At 45.4% G+C, this 22,625-nt stretch overlaps 1 protein-coding gene across 1 annotated transcript in view; it reads right to left on the minus strand.

The window, feature by feature from the left end:
- Window positions 1–20,678, minus strand: part of myo1ea (myosin IEa) — a 77,521-nt gene extending 56,843 nt beyond the window's left edge. Inside the window, 3 exon segments of the mRNA XM_083760047.1 lie at window positions 12,988–13,082; window positions 15,214–15,303; window positions 20,540–20,678. Coding sequence (XP_083616173.1) covers window positions 12,988–13,082; window positions 15,214–15,303; window positions 20,540–20,617 — 263 coding nt within the window. The 5' untranslated portion in view covers window positions 20,618–20,678.
- Between the last annotated feature and the right edge of the window lie 1,947 nt (window positions 20,679–22,625).

Below are 22,625 nucleotides of genomic sequence, written 5' to 3' on the forward strand. Positions count from 1 at the left end.
ACCGAGGGGGGCAACACACCGAGGGGGTCAACACGCCGAGGGGGGAAACACACTGAGGGGGGCAACACGCCGAGGGGGGCAACACACCGAGGGGGGCAACACACCGAGGGGGTCAACACGCCGAGGGGGGCAACACACCGAGGGGGTCAACACGCCGAGGGGGGAAACACGCCGAGGGGGGCAACACACCGAGGGGGGCAACACGCCGAGGGGGGCAACACGCCGAGGGGGGCAACACGCTGAGGGGGGCAACACGCCGAGGGGGGCAACACACCGAGGGGGGAAACACGCCGAGGGGGGCAACACGCCGAGGGGGGCAACACGCCGAGGGGGGCAACACACCGAGGGGGGCAACACACCGAGGGGGTCAACACGCCGAGGGGGGAAACACGCCGAGGGGGGCAACACGCCGAGGGGGGCAACACGCCGAGGGGGGCAACACGCCGAGGGGGGCAACACACCGAGGGGGGCAACACGCCGAGGGGGGCAACACACCGAGGGGGGCAACACACCGAGGGGGTCAACACGCCGAGGGGGGAAACACACTGAGGGGGGCAACACGCCGAGGGGGGCAACACACTGAGGGGGGCAACACACCGAGGGGGGCAACACGCCGAGGGGGGCAACACGCCGAGGGGGGAAACACACTGAGGGGGGCAACACGCCGAGGGGGGCAACACACTGAGGGGGGCAACACGCCGAGGGGGGCAACACACCGAGGGGGGCAACACGCCGGGGGGGGGGGGGGGGGGCAACATGCCGGGGGGGGCAACACGCCGAGGGGGGCAACACGCCGAGGGGGGCAACACGCCGGGGGGGGGGGGGGCAACACACCGGGGGGGGCAACACGCCGAGGGGGGCAACACGCCGGGGGGGGGGGGGCAACACGCCGAGGGGGGCAACACGCCGAGGGGGGCAACACGCCGAGGGGGGCAACACGCCGAGGGGGGCAACACGCCGAGGGGGGCAACACACCGAGGGGGGCAACACACCGAGGGGGTCAACACGCCGAGGGGGGAAACACGCTGAGGGGGGAAACACACTGAGGGGGGCAACACGCCGAGGGGGGGGGCAACACGCTGAGGGGGGCAACACGCCGAGGGGGGCAACACGCCGGGGGGGGGGGGGGGCAACACGCCGGGGGGGGGGGGGGGGGGGCAACACGCCGAGGGGGGCAACACGCCGAGGGGGGGGGGCAACACACCGAGGGGGGCAACACGCCGAGGGGGGGGGCAACACACCGAGGGGGGGGGCAACACGCCGAGGGGGGCAACACGCCGAGGGGGAAACACACCGAGGGGGGCAACACGCTGAGGGGGGCAACACGCCGAGGGGGGCAACACGCCGGGGGGGGGGGGGGGGGGGGGCAACACGCCGAGGGGGGGCAACACGCCGAGGGGGGCAACACGCCGAGGGGGGCAACACACCGAGGGGGGCAACACGCCGAGGGGGGCAACACGCCGAGGGGGGCAACACACCGAGGGGGGCAACACACTGAGGTGGGCAACACGCCGGGGGGGGCAACACACTGAGGGGGGCAACACGCCGAGGGGGGCAACACACCGAGGGGGGCAACACGCCGGGGGGGGGGGGGGGCAACACGCCGGGGGGGGCAACACGCCGAGGGGGGCAACACGCCGAGGGGGGCAACACGCCGGGGGGGGGGGGGGGCAACACGCCGGGGGGGGCAACACGCCGAGGGGGGCAACACGCCGAGGGGGGCAACACGCCGAGGGGGGCAACACGCCGAGGGGGGCAACAAAATGTGCCAAACAGTGCCAAGCCGACACTCAAAATATCAATTTTCTCTAAGGCTCCGCCGCGTAATGACGAGCGGCTGTGTGTGCGTCCTCACATCAGTGTAAATAGCCGATCTGCACGAGGAATAGCAGTGCTCTCGTCGGGAGGGGGGGGGGGGGGGGGGGGGCAGCACAAATATCCTACGAGTAGGGCAACCAAATGGTCAGCTACGGCCCTGCCTGCACCACTCTCCCCGCTGGAAAACAAACAGACCCAGAGAGTCTGAAGAGGAGGTCACCTTGATGTTCAATTGGACACCATTGTTTGACAATACTGGCTTAACGGTTTAAACCGTATACATTCATAGGCCTCACTCACACCTATACAACAATGTCAATGTTATGTTCTTAACTGTTTAAACCGTATACATTCATAGGCCTCACTCACACCTATACAACAACAATGTCGCATGCAAGATGTAAGCAAGTTGGAAGCCGCCCTCAATGCATTTCCAATGGGAGTCACATGGTTTCATGAGTCATGACACAACATTGTGTCATATAAACACATCATGTACCTTGAAATATATAATAAAGTAAACACAATGTAACAGCTTCTCTAACTGTTACTACAGCAGAGCAGACTGGAAATAGCTAGCATTAACTAAATTACCCAGAATGCATTTCACTCACAAATAACTGCGCCGAATGCACACAGCACTGACACTCACTAAACACTCGTGCCGGCCGGCGCGGTGCTTCAATATTACTATACTGTATTTACTACTATATTACTATTAATATTACTACTATGTTACTACTATACTACTATATTACTATGGCACAGAGTCTGTGTTAATACCAACGTGACTCTTCATGGACGTCTAAAACTCACAAGACATCACCACGCAACCTCATAGCCTACAGGACTCCTGTGCACTATGAGGGTGGCCGTTTATAAAACACTGGAACCAGCATACTGTACATACTGTACTGTTGCTAATTCACTTATAATATCCAGTTTAACATTCAGCAGCAGAGCAGGAAGTGACTTTTACCGTGCATGCTTTGTACAGCAAGGTATAATCTAACGTCTGAGTCCTCTTCATAAGTAGTACTGTAGTAGATGGCTTGTTCACAGTTGTATTGTTTGTAACATTTGCATACTGTACATTTGTGCCTGGGCAGCTTAGCTAAATTAATCAGACCAGTGTGTGTCCAGTGGAAACCTCGTATGAATCTGATCTCAGGTCAGAATGGGTTATGGTCTAGGAGCAACTCACCGCCGCCGCGTGGAAACCTTGTATGTTCAAAAGAAAAGAAGAAACTGTGTCCCAAATAATGGAGCCAATGTTGTTGTTTAGTCACAACTTCACGAGCTCTTGTAAATACATGTCACGTACATGCACGTATTGTGCTTATTATTGTTAACCCATTCTGATCTGAGATCAGATTCATACAAGGTTTCTACTGGACACACACTGGTCTGAATAAACTAAAACAATCCTTTGGATATTATTTAGCCTTATAAAGGCATCATAAGCTAAACATATTTGCATGCCACGCCCAGTCATTTTTAGGCCTCATAGGCCTAATTCTCTTTGGCACTAGAAAAGCAAAAAAAACATTTGTATTGAAAACATAACCACCTATATCCAATCTACAGCCCAACAAGATGCGCTATTTCAGATACGAAAGGTTTGAAACATGTAATATCATGCCAAATAAGGACGCTATGGATAAAGTGCCCATTTATACCTACGTTCAATTCTACAAACGTCTTCAGTTTTTCTGAAAAAAAACATTTTCACTATTTGTCAAAAATAGCAGACCTACAAGCTCGTAGCGCGGCACTCAGTGCCGCGCTACGAGCTTGTAGATCTGCTATTTTTCAATAGCTAAAGTAGAACATAATGCTAGAAACTCCAAAAAGTGGTTCATGAATCACAGTCAGAAATGATCAGTGGCCACTCTGCGGAATGATAATTATGTGACACAATAAAATAGGCTGGAACTACAGTAGCATTTTGTACAATAACTTCCAACACATCACACGGTTGTGTTTTCAACTTCACTACCTCAGATATAAGCTAAACTCATGACTTCATCATGATTGACATCATTTCCCCTTTTGATGAAAAGGCTCTTTTGCAAAACTAGGTGAAATCCCAGCTTCTGACTGCATATGCAGAAACTCCACTTCCCGTACTGTAAACGCTAAGGTCTTTTTTGGCTCATGTAAGCAAATCCTTCACCTCAGAAACAAAACAAGTTGGATCTATGGAGGAGGAGGAGGAGGAGGAGGGATGCTGTGCGCCAGTCATAACATTCAGCATGGAAGTGGACGTCAGTGCAGTGCAGTCCTAAAAGGGCGCCAGGTTGGTAATGCCTCTCAGCAGAAACCACCAGAGCCCAACCCATTGGACCCATGCCACGTTTTTTTAGGTCCAATGCCGGTCCTGATTTTGGAGAGAGTCCTATATTATAGACCACTGCAATTACTGATGTTTTAAAGACGAGCTGAAAAGATGCTTTTAGTTTTAGACTTTAGAGCATATCCATGGTCATGATGGACATACAATTAACAATAAAAATAAATAAATAAATAAATGGAATTCAGAACACCAAATGTTGTTGGTGGTCAAACACGGAAGACTTTTAAGCCCACTAGGGTTTGAAAACGGAAGACGGACGCGCAGTAGCATTTTAACCCATTCTGACCTGAGATCAGATTCTAAAACTGTCTTCTATGTCAGTCGCTCTTCGATTTTTCAAAAATAGCAGACCTACAAGCTCGTAGCGCGCCACTCAGTGGCGCACTACGAGCTTGTAGATCTGCTATTTTTAAATAGCTAAAGCATAACGTATTGCCAACACCAAAAGGGGTTCCCGCCTAAAATGGGTTAAATGTGGAAGTCCTGCAAGTCCCAGGTTTGGCCACCAGGCGGTTCTGGGGACTTGGTTCGGTTCGGAGTCTAATTCAAGATGACGTCTGACAGCGACTCCAGAAGGTTCTCGTTTAAAACTTAAACAGTTGATTCGGGCCCACTCTCTGCCTGCGCGGTCTCTCGCAGTGTAGTTGCATTTAGTTGCAGTTGTGTGTGTGTGTGTGTGTGTGTGTGTGTGTGTGCGTGCGTGCGTGCGTGTGTGTGTGTGCGCGTGTGTGTGTGTGATTCTGATCTGTCATCATACCATCATACATCTCATTACGCAACACTGTCCACACAATGAGTTATTCTCGATTCATTCTTTGTTTCAGGCTTTCATTGTCAGGCTTTTCACCTCCTTTTCAGTTCCATGATGTGCAAACAGTGGCAACAACGCAGCTGGAACAAAGTTATTGTTTTGTTTTGTTTTTCTGCTCAAGCCGAGGCTGGAATGTGAATCACATCCTATTCTGACTCTCCTGAGGGAGACCCGGTCTCATTATCGTAGCGCTCAGATGCTAAATACATTGTCAACTTCCTCGTAAGATTTATTGCCCAAACATGGTAATAAGTTAAACCACATTGTGTGGAATACAGAGAGGTTGTGTAATTAACTTGGATAAATCATTCATTACTCGTCTATATGGGAGATATCGCATGTTGAAAAGTGACTTACTCAATTACTAAGCACTAAGTAATGACTTTAATCTGAGGTATCATTTAGTGCAAGGAAATAAAAGTATATAAATGTGCATGTATGTTCACATGCACAAAGAGCCCCACTACAAAGATGTGGTCTGTTTATTTTTGCACGTGAGCTATTCGAGTTATGTGGTAACAACTTTGTTTAAAATCCAATTTCACAATCCAAGCAGAAGCAGATGTAGAACATGAGAATGGGAATACTTGATTATTGTCAAATTTCCTGACACAACTAAAAAACGTACAAAGACCTCCTCGATGTTATCAGCGCATGCGGGGCAGGCCACGCAAAGAACTGAACCGAAAAGACACCTCAGCATGGAAGAGAGTGTTTATCGAAGGGAATGTATTGCCAAGTACATTCACACATACCCGGAAGAGAGTGTTTATCGAAGGGAATGTATTGCCAAGTACATTAACACATACCCGGAAATTATCCGCTGCATTAAACCCATTTTGACCTGGGAACGATTCTATAAATGTCTTCTACATCCTGACAGTTTTCTGATAAAGCCATGTTTCTATGTCAGTCGTTCTTCGATTTTTCAAAAATGGCAGACCTACAAGCTCGTAGCGCGCCACGCCGCGCCACGCCGCGCTATGAGCTTGTAGATCTGCTATTTTTCAATAGCTAAAGCATAGCATAATGCTAACACCAAAAGGGGTTCCCGCCCAAAATGGGTTAAACCATCCTAATCTCCACATGCTCTTTTGGTGCCTTTGGTGAAAAACAGTGCCAGGAGCATACGTATAGCATACCTAGTAACAGTTATAAAACAGAAAAAAATGTTTTAGTATTATCTATATGCTCTCCAGGTACTAATATGGCGGCATACAATGCAATGACCAAAGCGGTGTCTACCAACGGTTTAACCAGCTTATAGCGGCCTTGTGTTTAGACTATAGTGTCCGCCCTCAAACTGGGAGGTCGGAGGTTCGATCCCCGGCCGGGTCAAACCAAAGACTGTACAAATGGGACCCAGTGCTTCCCTGCTTGGCAATGAGTCAGCGTCAAGGGTTGGATTTGGGGGGTTTTAGATCAACTACGAATGATTCCCGAGGGCGGCGCACGCTGCAGCTCATCCGCTCCAAGAGACGGGTCAAATGCAGAGACCAAATCTAGCATACAGCAATGTGACCTATAACCTTTTAACACCCATTTCTATTCATGCAGAAGTCCATATGGGTAACATAAGGACCATATGGGTAACCTGGAGACCAGACCAATCTGCCACATGCTAAAAAGAAAGAAAGAGTGGGGGTAGGGAACTGTGACGGACATTGTGCATTTGTTTCATTTAACTGTATGTAATGTATGTATGTATGTATGTATTTTTTTTTCTGTATTTATGAACATTGCCTGATGTTTCTTCATGTTTGCGTTTGTATTTGTGCTGCCATGGGGATGTGGGGGGGGAAATATATGTAAATAATTGTTTTGCAATTACTTTGTCGTAATGAAAAATCAATAAACATATGTTTAAAATAAATAAAAATTAAAAATAAAAAGAAAGAAAGAAAATAGCCCTGAGGAGATTGTCTGGCACTCCTCGGCTTGAATTACACTGCGCTCACCCCACGGTTGTGGGGTGACCAATCAGAGCCCACTATTCAACGTGAGACGTTTGAGTCTGATTCGTAGCCGCCCCTTGGAAATGAATCTTCCACACCGAAGTTCCAGACTATAATATCTATGCAGTAATATCAGTCTGGCCTTGCCAGGCTACCGTACGGCCATCTGGAATGATTCAGGCGGCTCTGACTGTATTGACCCCAATCTTGACGCACATGTTTTCTTAATAACTGGTAAAAGGTCGAACACAGTGTGATGTTGACCACACACTGCCCGGGACAGCGATTTCACGGAGGCCTTTGTGTCAGCTCATCGGTCACATCACAAAACCACTTCCATGCCCTTTGTTTGCAGATCATGGTTTGATCACAAATACACGTGTATGCCTTTATGTGGGGAAAGTGAACTAGCAACTGCTCGCTGGTGCCAAACAACAGTGGGGAAAGTGCTGAAGCGTCATGAGGTAAGCATTATTACAGTAACCATCACGCTCAGGTGACTGGCCCCCAAAACATGACTCCACACTTTTCCCTACAAAGCTCACCGCCGGGAAATGCGTGGCGTCAGCTATAAGCTCCAGAAAAATCAACACTGGATGGACATTTTCCCTCTGCCCCATCTGACCAGACTGCTTGATAGATGACCTCTGCTCATATAAAAATAAAATAAGAGGTAAGAGGAAAAGTAAAGTAGACTTAAAGAAAAGAAAACAAATACCCAGAACTCCCTAAAAACATCCAGTGAAAAGGCGATTCTAGACCATCTCCAGGTGTTCTTCCTGTTTTGTGGAGTCAGGAAGCATCTCAGAAATAGATGTCAGAATTGGTTTTCCCCTAAACATCCTCCCAAAAGAGTCAGTCCACAACCAGCCACTGTTAACCCATTCTGACCCGAGATCAGATTAACATCCTCCCAAAAGAGTCAGTCCACAACCAGCCACTGTTAACCCATTCTGACCCGAGATCAGATTAACATCCTCCCAAAAGAGTCAGTCCACAACCAGCCACTGTTAACCCATTCTGACCCGAGATCAGATTAACATCCTCCCAAAAGAGTCAGTCCACAACCAGCCACTGTTAACCCATTCTGACCCGAGATCAGATTAACATCCTCCCAAAAGAGTCAGTCCACAACCAGCCACTGTTAACCCATTCTGACCCGAGATCAGATTAACATCCTCCCAACACAGTGAGTCCACAACCAGCCACTGTTAACCCATTCTGACCCGAGATCAGATTAACATCCTCCCAACACAGTGAGTCCACAACCAGCCACTGTTAACCCATTCTGACCCGAGATCAGATTAACATCCTCCCAACACAGTGAGTCCACAACCAGCCACTGTTAACCCATTCTGACCCGAGATCAGATTCTAAAAATGTCTTCTACATCCTGACAGTTTTCTGAAAAAGCTATGTTTCTATGATTTTTTCAAAACAAATAGCAGATCTACAAGCTCATAGCGCGCCACCGAGTGGCGCGCTATGAGCTTGTAGATCTGCTATTTTTCAATAGCTAAAGCATAACATGATGCTAACACCAAAAAGGGGTTCCCTTTTCCAAATTAGTATGAATTTAACAGATAATTATCAGATAATAGAGGGTATGCGTGTGACATCATCATCAAACCAGGAAGTTATGCGGGAACGCATACTGAGTGCCAAAAAATGACTTTTTCTAGCATTGACAGCTCATACTGTACGTCCAAACAGTAAAGTCCAATAATGATTGCATTAAACGACGTTAAACAACATTAAACTCACTTTGCCACTCGATTTGCCATTCACTTCATGCATGCGCATATACCCTCTATATCTTGTGCCAGGTTCAAATTCATTCAAAAACATTCATTTTTTCCACACAAACCCCTCGAGGACCCCCTGGGGTCCCCATGGGGTCCCGGGGCCAAACTGCCTTATTGGACCCGTCAACGTTTACGAGAACGCCAATTTCTTCGGATCATCAGCGATGTCACAACCCAGATGAACTGTTCCTGTATTGTATTGTATTGTGTTTGTGTATAGACATAGTGTTGGGTGCCTGCACATATGCACACATGGCATCAACGCATGGTGTGCTGGTACACTACACACTGTCTTTCTTTTATCATTCATTTTTTAAGAGCCTGCCCAGGCTACAGATGAAATTTAGCTTCGGCTAACTCTGGCCCATTTACATTGAGGTGAAAACTGACATGTTGATTAATGAGCTTTGTCCCTGTCAAATAAATAAATAAATAAATAAACTATAAAGATGGAGTGCCGTGATTCTTTTCTCACCCTAAAACATATTATTATTATTATTATTATGTAACCAGTATATAGTTGTATGCCTGGTTTGCCTGGTGGGTGGTGAAGGTGATCCACCTGAACTGAAGCCGCACCCACAGCTATAGGGGGAGGGGTTCGGGGAAGGGGTGATATTGTGATGTCACTATCACTAGATTTTTTTCCATTGGCACGTTTGACTGTCAAGGTTTCAGCCTCCAGGAAGAAACCTTAAATACAAAAAGTAAATTGCAAATAACAACCACACCAAGGGCTCTAATGAAGTACTGTCACCTCATAAACCCATGACATAACAACCACACCGAGGGCTCTAATGAGGTACTGTCACCTCATAAACACATGACATAACAACCACACCATGGGCTCTAATGAAGTACTGTCACCTCATAAACACATGACATAACCACACCATGTCACCTCATAAACACATGACATAACAACCACACCGAGGGCTCTAATGAAGTACTGTCACCTCATAATAAACACATGACATAACAACCACACCAAGGTGTCTAATGAAGTACTGTCACCTCATAAACACATGACATAACAACCACACCAAGGGCTCTAATGAAGAACTGTCACCTCATAAACACATGACATAACAACCACACCAAGGGGTCTAATGAAGTACTGTCACCTCATAAACACATGACATAACAACCACACCAAGGGCTCTAATGGAGTACTGTCACCTCATAAACACATGACATAACAACCACACCAAGGGCTCTAATGGAGTACTGTCACCTCATAAACACATGACATAACAACCACACCAAGGGCTCTAATGAAGAACTGTCACCTCATAAACACATGACATAACAACCACACCGAGGGCTCTAATGAAGTACTGTCACCTCATAATAAACACATGACATAACAACCACACCAAGGTGTCTAATGAAGTACTGTCACCTCATAAACACATGACATAACAACCACACCAAGGGCTCTAATGAAGAACTGTCACCTCATAAACACATGACATAACAACCACAACAAGGGGTCTAATGGAGTACTGTCACCTCATAAACACATGACATAACAACCACACCAAGGGCTCTAATGGAGTACTGTCACCTCATAAACACATGACATAACAACCACACCAAGGGCTCTAATGAAGAACTGTCACCTCATAAACACATGACATAACAACCACACCGAGGGCTCTAATGAAGTACTGTCACCTCATAATAAACACATGACATAACAACCACACCAAGGTGTCTAATGAAGTACTGTCACCTCATAAACACATGACATAACAACCACACCAAGGGCTCTAATGAAGAACTGTCACCTCATAAACACATGACATAACAACCACACCAAGGGGTCTAATGAAGTACTGTCACCTCATAAACACATGACATAACAACCACACCAAGGGCTCTAATGAAGTACTGTCACCTCATAAACACATGACATAACAACCACACCAAGGGCTCTAATGGAGTACTGTCACCTCATAAACACATGACATAACAACCACACCAAGGGCTCTAATGAAGAACTGTCACCTCATAAACACATGACATAACAACCACACCAAGGGCTCTAATGAAGTACTGTCACCTCATAAACACATGACATAACAACCACACCAAGGGCTCTAATGAAGAACTGTCACCTCATAAACACATGACATAACAACCACACCGAGGGCTCTAATGAAGTACTGTCACCTCATAATAAACACATGACATAACAACCACACCAAGGTGTCTAATGAAGTACTGTCACCTCATAAACACATGACATAACAACCACACCAAGGTGTCTAATGAAGTACTGTCACCTCATAAACACATTAAATAACAACCACACCAAGGGCTCTAATGAAGTACTGTCACCTCATAAACACATGACATAACAACCACACCGAGGGCTCTAATGAAGTACTGTCACCTCATAAACACATGACATAACAACCACACCAAGGGCTCTAATGAAGAACTGTCACCTCATAAACACATGACATAACAACCACACCGAGGGCTCTAATGAAGTACTGTCACCTCATAATAAACACATGACATAACAACCACACCAAGGTGTCTAATGAAGTACTGTCACCTCATAAACACATGACATAACAACCACACCAAGGGCTCTAATGAAGTACTGTCACCTCATAAACACATGACATAACAACCACACCAAGGGCTCTAATGGAGTACTGTCACCTCATAAACACATGACATAACAACCACACCAAGGGCTCTAATGAAGAACTGTCACCTCATAAAAACATGACATAACAACCACACCGAGGGCTCTAATGAAGTACTGTCACCTCATAATAAACACATGACATAACAACCACACCAAGGTGTCTAATGAAGTACTGTCACCTCATAAACACATGACATAACAACCACACCAAGGGCTCTAATGAAGAACTGTCACCTCATAAACACATGACATAACAACCACACCAAGGGGTCTAATGAAGTACTGTCACCTCATAAACACATGACATAACAACCACACCAAGGGCTCTAATGAAGTACTGTCACCTCATAAACACATGACATAACAACCACACCAAGGGCTCTAATGGAGTACTGTCACCTCATAAACACATGACATAACAACCACACCAAGGGCTCTAATGAAGTACTGTCACCTCATAAACACATGACATAACAACCACACCAAGGGCTCTGATGGAGTACTGTCACCTCATAAACACATGACATAACAACCACACCAAGGGCTCTAATGAAGTACTGTCACCTCATAAACACATGACATAACAACCACACCAAGGGCTCTAATGAAGAACTGTCACCTCATAAACACATGACATAACAACCACACCGAGGGCTCTAATGAAGTACTGTCACCTCATAATAAACACATGACATAACAACCACACCAAGGTGTCTAATGAAGTACTGTCACCTCATAAACACATGACATAACAACCACACCAAGGGCTCTAATGAAGAACTGTCACCTCATAAACACATGACATAACAACCACACCAAGGGCTCTAATGAAGTACTGTCACCTCATAAACACATGAGGCACTCCATCTTTAAGCTTGTACTGTAGATCTGTTGTGTGTTTTTGTAAGTAGAATTGTGAAGGACTTTTACTTTTACATTCCCACATCATGGCCAGTCAGCTGAGACCAGAGACGTGGTCGAACCGGTTAGGTGAGTGTCTGTCTTTCTCCCCCCTCCCTCCCCTGTGGCCATCATCACCACACAGTTCACTTGTGTCACAACAACAGCGTGCGCAAGCGCACACACACACACACACACACACACACACACACACACACACACACACACACACACACACACACACACACACACACACACACACACACACACACACACACACACACACACACACACACACACACACACACACACACACACACACACACACACAGTAAATGCATGTTTTGTATTAATAATCTAAATCTGCAAAAAAATAACTAGTAACTAAAGCAAGCTGTCAAATAATTGTAGTGGAGTAAAAAAGGTACACATTTGGCTCCACTGAGATGTAGTGGAGTAGAAGTTTAAAGTAAAATTGTAGTACAGTACTTGAGTAAATGTACTTAGCTACTTTCCACCTCTGCATTCTGACAGACATGCCCCCCCCCCCACACACACACACACACACACACACACACACACACACACACACACACACACACAGTAAGGTCATGTTGTAATTACATGCGTAACAGGAACAGCAGATCAGAATGCTGATTGGAGGAGGAGGAGCTTACCTGATGATCACACACTGGTTCTCACGATCAATCATCATGTTTCTGTACATGTTGTCTGCCAGGGCGTAGATATGTGGAGGGTTTTCATACTGGGCCTGAAACACAGTTAATATACTAATAATATAATAGACAGTAGATGTGTGGAGGGTTTTCATACTGGGCCTGAAACACAGTTAATATAATAATAATAATATAATAGATAGTAGATGTGTGGAGGGTTTTCATACTGGGCCTGAAACACAGTTAATATAATAATAATAATATAATAGACAGTAGATGTGTGGAGGGTTTTCATACTGGGCCTGAAACACAGTTAATATAATAATAATATAGTAGACAGTAGATGTGTGGAGGGTTTTCATACTGGGCCTGAAACACAGTTAATATAATAATAATAATATAATAGATAGTAGATGTGTGGAGGGTTTTCATACTGGGCCTGAAACACAGTTAATATAATAATAATATAATAGACAGTAGATGTGTGGAGGGTTTTCATACTGGGCCTGAAACACAGTTAATATAATAATAATATAATAGACAGTAGATGTGTGGAGGGTTTTCATACTGGGCCTGAAACACAGTTAATATAATAATAATATAATAGACAGTAGATGTGTGGAGGGTTTTCATACTGGGCCTGAAACACAGTTAATATAATAATAATAATAATATAATAGACAGTAGATGTGTGGAGGGTTTTCATACTGGGCCTGAAACACAGTTAATATAATAATAATATAATAGACAGTAGATATGTGGAGGGTTTTCATACTGGGCCTGAAACACAGTTAATATAATAATAATATAATAGACAGTAGATGTGTGGAGGGTTTTCATACTGGGCCTGAAACACAGTTAATATAATAATAATATAATAGACAGTAGATGTGTGGAGGGTTTTCATACTGGGCCTGAAACACAGTTAATATAATAATAATATAATAGACAGTAGATGTGTGGAGGGTTTTCATACTGGGCCTGGTGGTAGAGAGAAGAGGGAACAGGGCCGGATTAACACCTATGAGGGCCCCTGGGCACTGAAGCTCGAAGGCCCCCCTCCTTCACCCGCGCGCAACATTTTTGCTGTTTTTTGGAGCCGTTTTGGGGCGGTTTTATGCCGTTATATTGGCCTATTTCCGGTCACGTCTCTGAATGTTTTGATGAATTGAACATGGTGGACCCTGTTGTAAACAAGTGTAATGCTTAAATCGGGTTGTACACTCACAGTTAACAGTCTTTGTATTGAGTTTGTGCTTGAAATGTACTGTAATTCTGCAAACTGTTAATAATTATTTCAATCAATCAATCAAAACCTCCAGATTGTTGACCTTAATCTGTTTTCAAATTAAAAGGCCTAATTATGCTCTTTTCCCCCCAAAAGCTGCCATTTTTATTTTTTTCCGTATATATATATATATATATATATATATATATATATATAGCACCTCTACTTTGGGTTATAGAGAGGGATGAAGATTTGAGATCGCAAAGGCTTTGAAAAAATGCAAATACTTTCCAGTGGGGTGACGTTACGTAGATGATGAGATGAGAAACTACAATAGCCTCTCACCTTATTGAACGGACTCAACTCACTACTCATTCCAAAATACTTTATTTCTAGTAAATCATTAAAACAAAGTTTACCGACTAGCGGAGCAAACTAAAACGCCCGGAATAGTGAACAGGTTGAAAGAGGTTAAACTCCATCACATTCACACTCTGCTGTCACTCTGCAATCAAGAACCGATCTTCCAGCGAGACATGTTGTTTTTCGGCAGGTGACACCGCCGTGCACCCAAGGCTTCAGACAGGAGGTTTCTTTTTTTTTTATATATATTTTTTATCCCACAATTTTGTAACCCATTTTTCACCCCTGTGTCATCCTGGGCTCTACACACCCTCCACCAACCTAGTCCCCATATATGGGGGACATGGGGAGAGCAACGGACTTGAACTCATGCTTCCTTCATGCCTGAGTGTCCAAGTTGCTCCTTTACACCTGACAGGGGGGATTTTCCCTGGTTGGACGTAGCGCGTGTAAGGAACACGTTATTCCAACCAGTTCCTTTCCCCTCCATCAGGCGCCCCGGCTGGCCAGGGGGAGGCAGTTTAGAGACCAGGATTACTGCATGTTTTTAGTGAGGGTACCTGCCCTAGGGGACACGGGGAGAACATGCAAACTCCACACAGAAAGGCCCTTTCAGACAGGAGGTTTCTACTCACCGCGCCTTGATACATCTCGATCTCCTTGTCCCCAAAGTACGGCATCTGCTTGAAGGGATTGACGGAGATGAGCACGGGGCCGATGTATGTCTGAGGACGTTATTGTGTTAAGGATCACAGGAAACACGGAAGTACAATCTCAGTGATTCACAATTCTCATTCATTTCAAGGCCCCCCGTTTTGATATAATAATACAACCCCCAATAGTGATATTACAAGTAAGACGCGAGAACGCGGGAAGCGAACGCAGATCGTAAATTGCAATATTATTTTTATGTTGGGCCTAGTACAGCAAGTTACAGACAGTGTCGTTGTTAAGCAGCGGCGGGTGGTGTAACAGCGAGCAAGTTACAGACAGTGTCGTTGTTAAGCAGCGGCGGGTGGTGTAACAGCGGGACACACAGACATTCAGTGTCGTTGTTAAGCAGCGGCGGGTGGTGTAACAGCGGGACACACAGACATTCAGCCCTTGCTGTCTAGCTGCGCCCTCTGGTGTGTCGTTGTTGAGCAGCAGTAAACAGGACTGTGACTGCTTAGCTAACGTTAGCCCATATGCACACACTAGTACACATAGCCTAGTTACAGACAGTGTCGTTGTGACAGTATTATTTTTATGTTGGGCCTAGTACAGCAAGTTACAGACAGTGTCGTTGTTAAGCAGCGGCGGGTGGTGTAACAGCGGGACACACAGACATTCAGCCCTTGCTGTCTAGCTGCGTCAGCCCTTGCTGTCTAGCTGTGCCCTCTGGTGGCGGGCGGGTGGTGTAACAGCGTGACACACAGACATTCAGCCCTTGCTGTCATACTAAGTGGCTCACTGCGTTCGCAATAATAACCTCTGGAACCTCAATCTACACTGTAAAATCCACCCTTGTTCATTTAACTCGTACAAATGAAAGCAGATGTAAACCGTACACGTCCATTTGGTTCCATCTGTCCCCGGAACCGCACACTGAGAAACGCTGCTCTAAAAAGAACTCAAGATTATCCAGGTAAACAAATAAATAAATACTTTCCATGTTGTCATCCTTCTACATGAACTCAACTTCTATCTACACTACAGAATACTTTCAGAACGTCTTGCGTTTCCCGTAGAAACTATTCCGTGGATGAAAGCAGTGATGTTTTCGTCGACTAAAACTAAGACGAAAAATGTTCGTCGACTACCTTTTTTCACTGACTAAAACTAAATAAAAACGAATCTATGATGACTAAAACTAAGACTAAATATACTGACAATTTCGTCAACAAATAAAAACTAGACTAAAATGTTAGTAAGGGACTAGTGGACAAGAGATCCAGTTTTATGCTGGGTTGCATGCTGAAAATAGATCTACAATCTCGCAACGCGTCGCAGCGTGACGCGTTGCCTGTCAAAACACATTTTAGTCGACTAAATCAACTGTAGATTTAGTCGACTAAAACCGTATGACATTTAGTCGACTAAAACTAGACTAAACACTAGAACATTCCAGGTGACTAAAATGTGACTAAAACAAAGTGAAAACTATTCAAGAGACAACGACTAAAACTAAAATAGAAATGTGCTGCCAAAAACAACACTGGATGAAAGAAAGAAGGGTTAGGGTTAGATGGGGGAAAGCCGTGGTCATTTGGACCGTGACGTCACAGCAGTGGTAGTGGGTAATGTTTTCAGGAGTGGACCAGAGCCTCACAAAGATCTATAGTGTTTATGTGTCACAGACACACCGTACGTAATAGTGTGGAGGGCTTGTGTTCCTGCAGCCCTGCAAAAAGCTGCTCCTCGCATCAAATAGAGCTGGTATTGAGGGTTCCCTGCACTGACCCACGGGCCAATACATTTGTGGTCGGAGGGAGAAGTGGTGTTATTGCAGTCTGCTGCCCGCAGCAGTCAAAAGGATTGACTCAGTCAGTGTTCGAGTCTGAAACTGCCTGTGTTCATTAAACTCCTAATTCCAAAGATGCTGAAAGAAAACAGATGGCATTGCTTCCCACCTCTATATACACTTAGATCTTCTACAATCACCCAGTCATGATATAGGATATATGATATATGATAATCACCCAGTCATGAGTTATGTCTGAATGAAAAAAAAACCTTGCTCTTGTTGAGGAAAATGCGTGCTATTAACCCATTTAGGCCTGACGTCGAAATTTAAAAAAATGTCTTCTAAATCATGACAATTTTCTGAAAGATTTGAGGCACATTTTAACGTTTTTTCAAAAATAGCAGACCTACAAGTTTTTTTTCTGCTATTTTTCAATAGCTAAATTAAAACATAATGTATGTAACACCAAAAGGGGTTCCCGCTCAAAATGGGTTAAATAAAGAAATTGCTAAAACTAGAAAAAGTACCCTTCTGGGCACAGGTCTCCACCAGGATAGGAATGTAAAACATTGCAGCTTGCCTTCATCTGGTGGTTGGATAAAAGGGCAACAAAAGTAAATTATCCACAGATCCGTGCAGTTAGAGGTAAAAACACTTTTCGGCCAGTTATAGCGCCACCTTGAGGCTGAGTTGAAATTGTTCATGTGGCATTTCGTCCTCGGCCTAGTGGGAATGTGCGTGCACAATTTCACGGAAATCACGCGATGTGTTCATGATTTGCAGCATTTTGTTTGAAACTGAGCACTCCTGTGAACTTTGGAAGCCAATCTTAACCAATCAGGATGGAGTGTGAGAAATCTGAAAGACCGGTTTCGTTGAATGGCTCTAGAGAGACTGTGTACCAATTTGCGCGATGTTTGGACAAAATCTGTAGGTGTACTGTGCAAAAACTTGTTTTGCACAAAGAGGCCTCCTGGTGGCGCTATAACAGGCCGTTCTCGAAAGTTTGGGGCAGAGGTTCATCGTTGGCATCCAGGGAGTGTGTGTGCAAAATTTGGCATCGACCGGGTTAACGGTGGCCGAGATTAGCTGCTCACGGACACACACACGGACGGACACACGGACACACAGACGGAGTGCAAAACATACTCTCCCCCCATGCCTTCGGCCTGGTGGAGACAATAACTGATCTACAAGATCACAACATGTGCAATGCATCCCAATGCAACGCTTGTTGCATTGGGACATGTAGACCGTTGACTGTAAGCCACCATTGCACAACAATGTAGAACACAGGATTAAGTGGTTAATCAGACTAATCGATCTAAGTCAATTATAAAATATCTACAGTATAAGAATGTTTTCGTGTCACTCATTGAAGAAAGGACTATTTTAGCCTATTATAATATTTATATATTTGTTTACAGCTTCACGGTTAATTGATTTACCTACTGTACATGAGCAAGATTAACCCATTCTGAGTGGGAACCGCTTTTGGTCTGCTATTTTTTGAAGAATCGTTAAAATGTGCCTCAAATCTTTCAGAAAATTGTCATGATTTAGATTTTTTTTTTTTTTTTAATTTCGATGTCAGGCCTGATTGGGTTAAGTCGGTTGTTGGTTCTAAATATCGCTTTCGATATGCTTCCGGTTAATTGCCCAGCCTATGCTTTCGGTTAATATTGCACAGCCTATGCTTCCGGTTAATTGCCCAACCTATGCTTCCGGTTAATTGCCCAGCCTATGCTTTCGGTTAATATTGCACAGCCTATGCTTTCGGTTAATATTGCACAGCCTATGCTTCCGGTTAATATTGCACAGCCTATGCTTCCGGTTAATATTGCACAGCCTATGCTTCCGGTTAATTGCCCAACCTATGCTTCCGGTTAATTGCCCAGCCTATGCTTTCGGTTAATATTGCACAGCCTATGCTTTCGGTTAATATTGCACAGCCTATGCTTCCGGTTAATTGCACAGCCTATGCTTCCGGTTAATTCCACAGCCGCGCAGAGATCAAGACAGAGTGAACGGGATTAGCATTCCTTCCAGCCCCAGAGGGGATCAGGAGTCAGGGGTCCGGCCAGTGACACAGAAGGGTCTTTTTCATCCTCCCCCCCCCCTCTCTGGCACAGACTCCCTCAAACACTAGAGTCTATTACTCAGAGAGCCGACCATGACACTGTGAACGACCATTCAGCTATTCTGGGAACAGCAGTGAGTGAGCAGGGCCGGGGAGAGACTCAGCTATTCCTCACCAGGGTGTGAAGTAAGAGGGAATGTGAGGGGAAAGGATACAAAGATGTAGTCATCACTGTATCTATATATCTATATATCCAGGGTATCTATATATCCAGGGTGTGAACTAACAATTTACAATTTAGGCATTTAGCAGACGCTCTTAATCTAGAGTGATTTACATTAAGCAAGAACAAAAAGCATGGGAATACATCACATAAAAACATTTATCATGAAACATGCGTAAGCTAAGAAAGTAACAGTGGAAAGGAAAGGTACTATGTTTACCCAGGGTAACTGGACTAAGGAAAGGAAAGGTACTATGTTTACCCAGGGTAACTGGACTAAGGAAAGGAAAGGTACTATGTTTACCCATGGTAACTGGACTAAAGGTACTATGTTTACCCAAGGTAACTGGACTAAGGAAAGGAAAGGTACTATGTTTACCCAGGGTAACTGGACTAAGGAAAGGAAAGGTACTATGTTTACCCAGGGTAACTGAGCTAAGGAAAGGTACTATGTTTACCCAGGGTAACTGGACTAAGGAAAGGAAAGGTACTATGTTTACCCAGGGTAACTGGACTAAGGAAAGGAAAGGTACTATGTTTACCCAGGGTAACTGGACTAAGGAAAGGAAAGGTACTATGTTTACCCAGGGTAACTGGACTAAGGAAAGGAAAGGTACCATGTTTACCCAGGGTAACTGGACTAAGGAAAGGAAAGGTACTATGTTTACCCAGGGTAACTGGACTAAGCTCAAGAACTTGTTTACAGCCAGGCCCTGCTCATAGAACATTTCATGGTAGAGGTTCAATGCCTTGCTCAAAGGGCACTTCAGCGGTGGTAATTTTAACATGCCGGTCCGGGGATACGAACTAGCGACCTTCCGATATCAAGACCGCTCCGCAAACCGTTCGGCCACCGCTCGGCCACTCACGATATAGTGGAATATCTATATAATGAAACTATACATAATTATAAACTATACATATATACTATACATATGTACTATGACGTGCTATGACTACATACAGTGCAATTATAGTGCTGTCTACATAACATGCTAAGTCTGTATCAAATGCAATCTAAGTCTACAGAAATGCTATCTAAGGGGGTAGGGTAAGTGCTATGGGCCATGATGGAGTCTGAAAAGGTGGGTTTTCAGACTACGGCGGAAGATTGGGAACTAAGCAGGAATGTGTGAGGGTTAAACGATACAAAGATGTAGTCATCCATGTATCTACAGTATAAAGGATAAAGATGTACATTATAAAGGATACAAAGATGTAGTCATCCATGTATCTCTTCTTCAGGTTCTCCACGATGGCGTCCTCATTGATCTTGCTGAGCAGAACCATGTCGTCCACCCCGCTGTGCTTCACATTGTGACTCTGCCAATGGTAGCGGTAGTGCCCCCGACTCCCCTGCAACGCACAAAAACATGACAAATGTTTATTAACCCATTCTGACATGAGATCAGATTCATACGGGGTTTCCACTGGATACACACACTGGTCTGATGAACTCATTCTGACGTGAGATCAGATTCTAAAAATGTCAGTCGTTCTTAGATTTTTTTCAAAAATAGCAGACCTACAAGCTCGTAGCGCGCCACTCAGTGGCTGACTTTGATTGTAAAAAATAAACACGTTTATGTGTTTAAAAAGTGTTACGGGCGATTAAACATGTTCTTCTGTTTATAATCTAAACACTGTGACACGTTTAAAAAGTGTTACAAATAAGTGTTTATAACCTTTATTATAACCTAAGCGCTTGGCTTTAGTGTGTATGTGTTGTATGATACATTTGCATTATTTTACTACTATAATTTAGCAGATCTAATTAACGCAGTGCTACACATCTGATTTGCACGAATGTTTAGAACTTCCCAAGTTTCTCTCAATCAAGCAGATGTTGAGCTGTGTTTACCTATAATACATTTATACATTTCTGAAATTCTTCTGAATAAAAATAAAATCACACTTGTGTGAAGTGAGAGGTGCTCTTCTTATCATCATACATCATCACATTCCGGCCACACACACACACACACACACACACACACACACACCAATAAAAATGTTTGACTACAAATGTTGCAAGACATGTAAATAAACAATAATTGATGACATAGTCATAATTACCAGCATGCTTTTATATTTGCAGCGGTGGTGGAAGATTTTGCCTTGATTTTAATTTTATTATAAAAAAAATTACTCAACCCACGCCCCACAGTCATTTTCATATACCCCGTGGGAGCTGGCACGCTGCTTCCCAAACTGTGGGACGGGAGCTGGAGGCACGCTGCTTCCCAAACCGTGGGACGGGAGCTGGGCTGGCACACTGCTTCCCAAACCGTGGGACGGGAGCTGGGCTGGCACACTGCTTCCCAAACCGTGGGACGGGAGCTGGCACGCTGCTTCCCAAACCGTGGGACGGGAGCTGGCACACTGCTTCCCAAACCGTGGGACGGGAGCTGGCACGCTGCTTCCCAAACCGTGGGACGGGAGCTGGGCTGGCACGCTGCTTCCCAAACCGTGGGACGGGAGCTGGCACACTGCTTCCCAAACCGTGGGACGGGAGCTGGCACACTGCTTCCCAAACCGTGGGACGGGAGCTGGCACGCTGCTTCCCAAACCGTGGGACGGGAGCTGGGCTGGCACGCTGCTTCCCAAACCGTGGGACGGGAGCTGGCACGCTGCTTCCCAAACCGTGGGACGGGAGCTGGCACACTGCTTCCCAAACCGTGGGACGGGAGCTGGCACACTGCTTCCCAAACCGTGGGACGGGAGCTGGCACACTGCTTCCCAAACCGTGGGACGGGAGCTGGCACGCTGCTTCCCAAACCGTGGGACGGGAGCTGGCACGCTGCTTCCCAAACCGTGGGACGGGAGCTGGCACACTGCATCCCAAACCGTGGGACGGGACCCGTTTGTGGGTCGCGGACACATTGTTTTGGGTCCCCTTATTTTGTGTTCCGAAAAAGCTACACTTTTCATGAATTATATCAAAACTCTATGATTTCTTTCAGTTCACTTCATGAAGAAATTATTATATTTTTCCATAAGAAAAGAAGTAGTGAAAATAGCCGATCTACAAGCTCACAACGCGGTGCGAAGAGACGTGTTGTGAGCTTGTAGATCTGCTATTTTCACTAGTTTGGTTCCCCGGAGAACGTCTAATTTCTGTTTTGGGAACCACTGTAGCATAATATTCAACCTGGCCATATTTATTACTATACACTGTACATTAATGATATGAGTGCCGCCTGTAATTGCAAATTGTTCCTGTTTGCAGACGACTCAGCTCTCCTGATATTGGGAGAAGACAAAACTCGGGTTGAGGAGATGCTCAGTTCGGAACTCA

The sequence above is a fragment of the Protomyctophum parallelum genome, assembly GCF_964188405.1.
Source record: "Protomyctophum parallelum genome assembly, chromosome: 2".
NCBI lineage: Eukaryota > Metazoa > Chordata > Actinopteri > Myctophiformes > Myctophidae > Protomyctophum > Protomyctophum parallelum.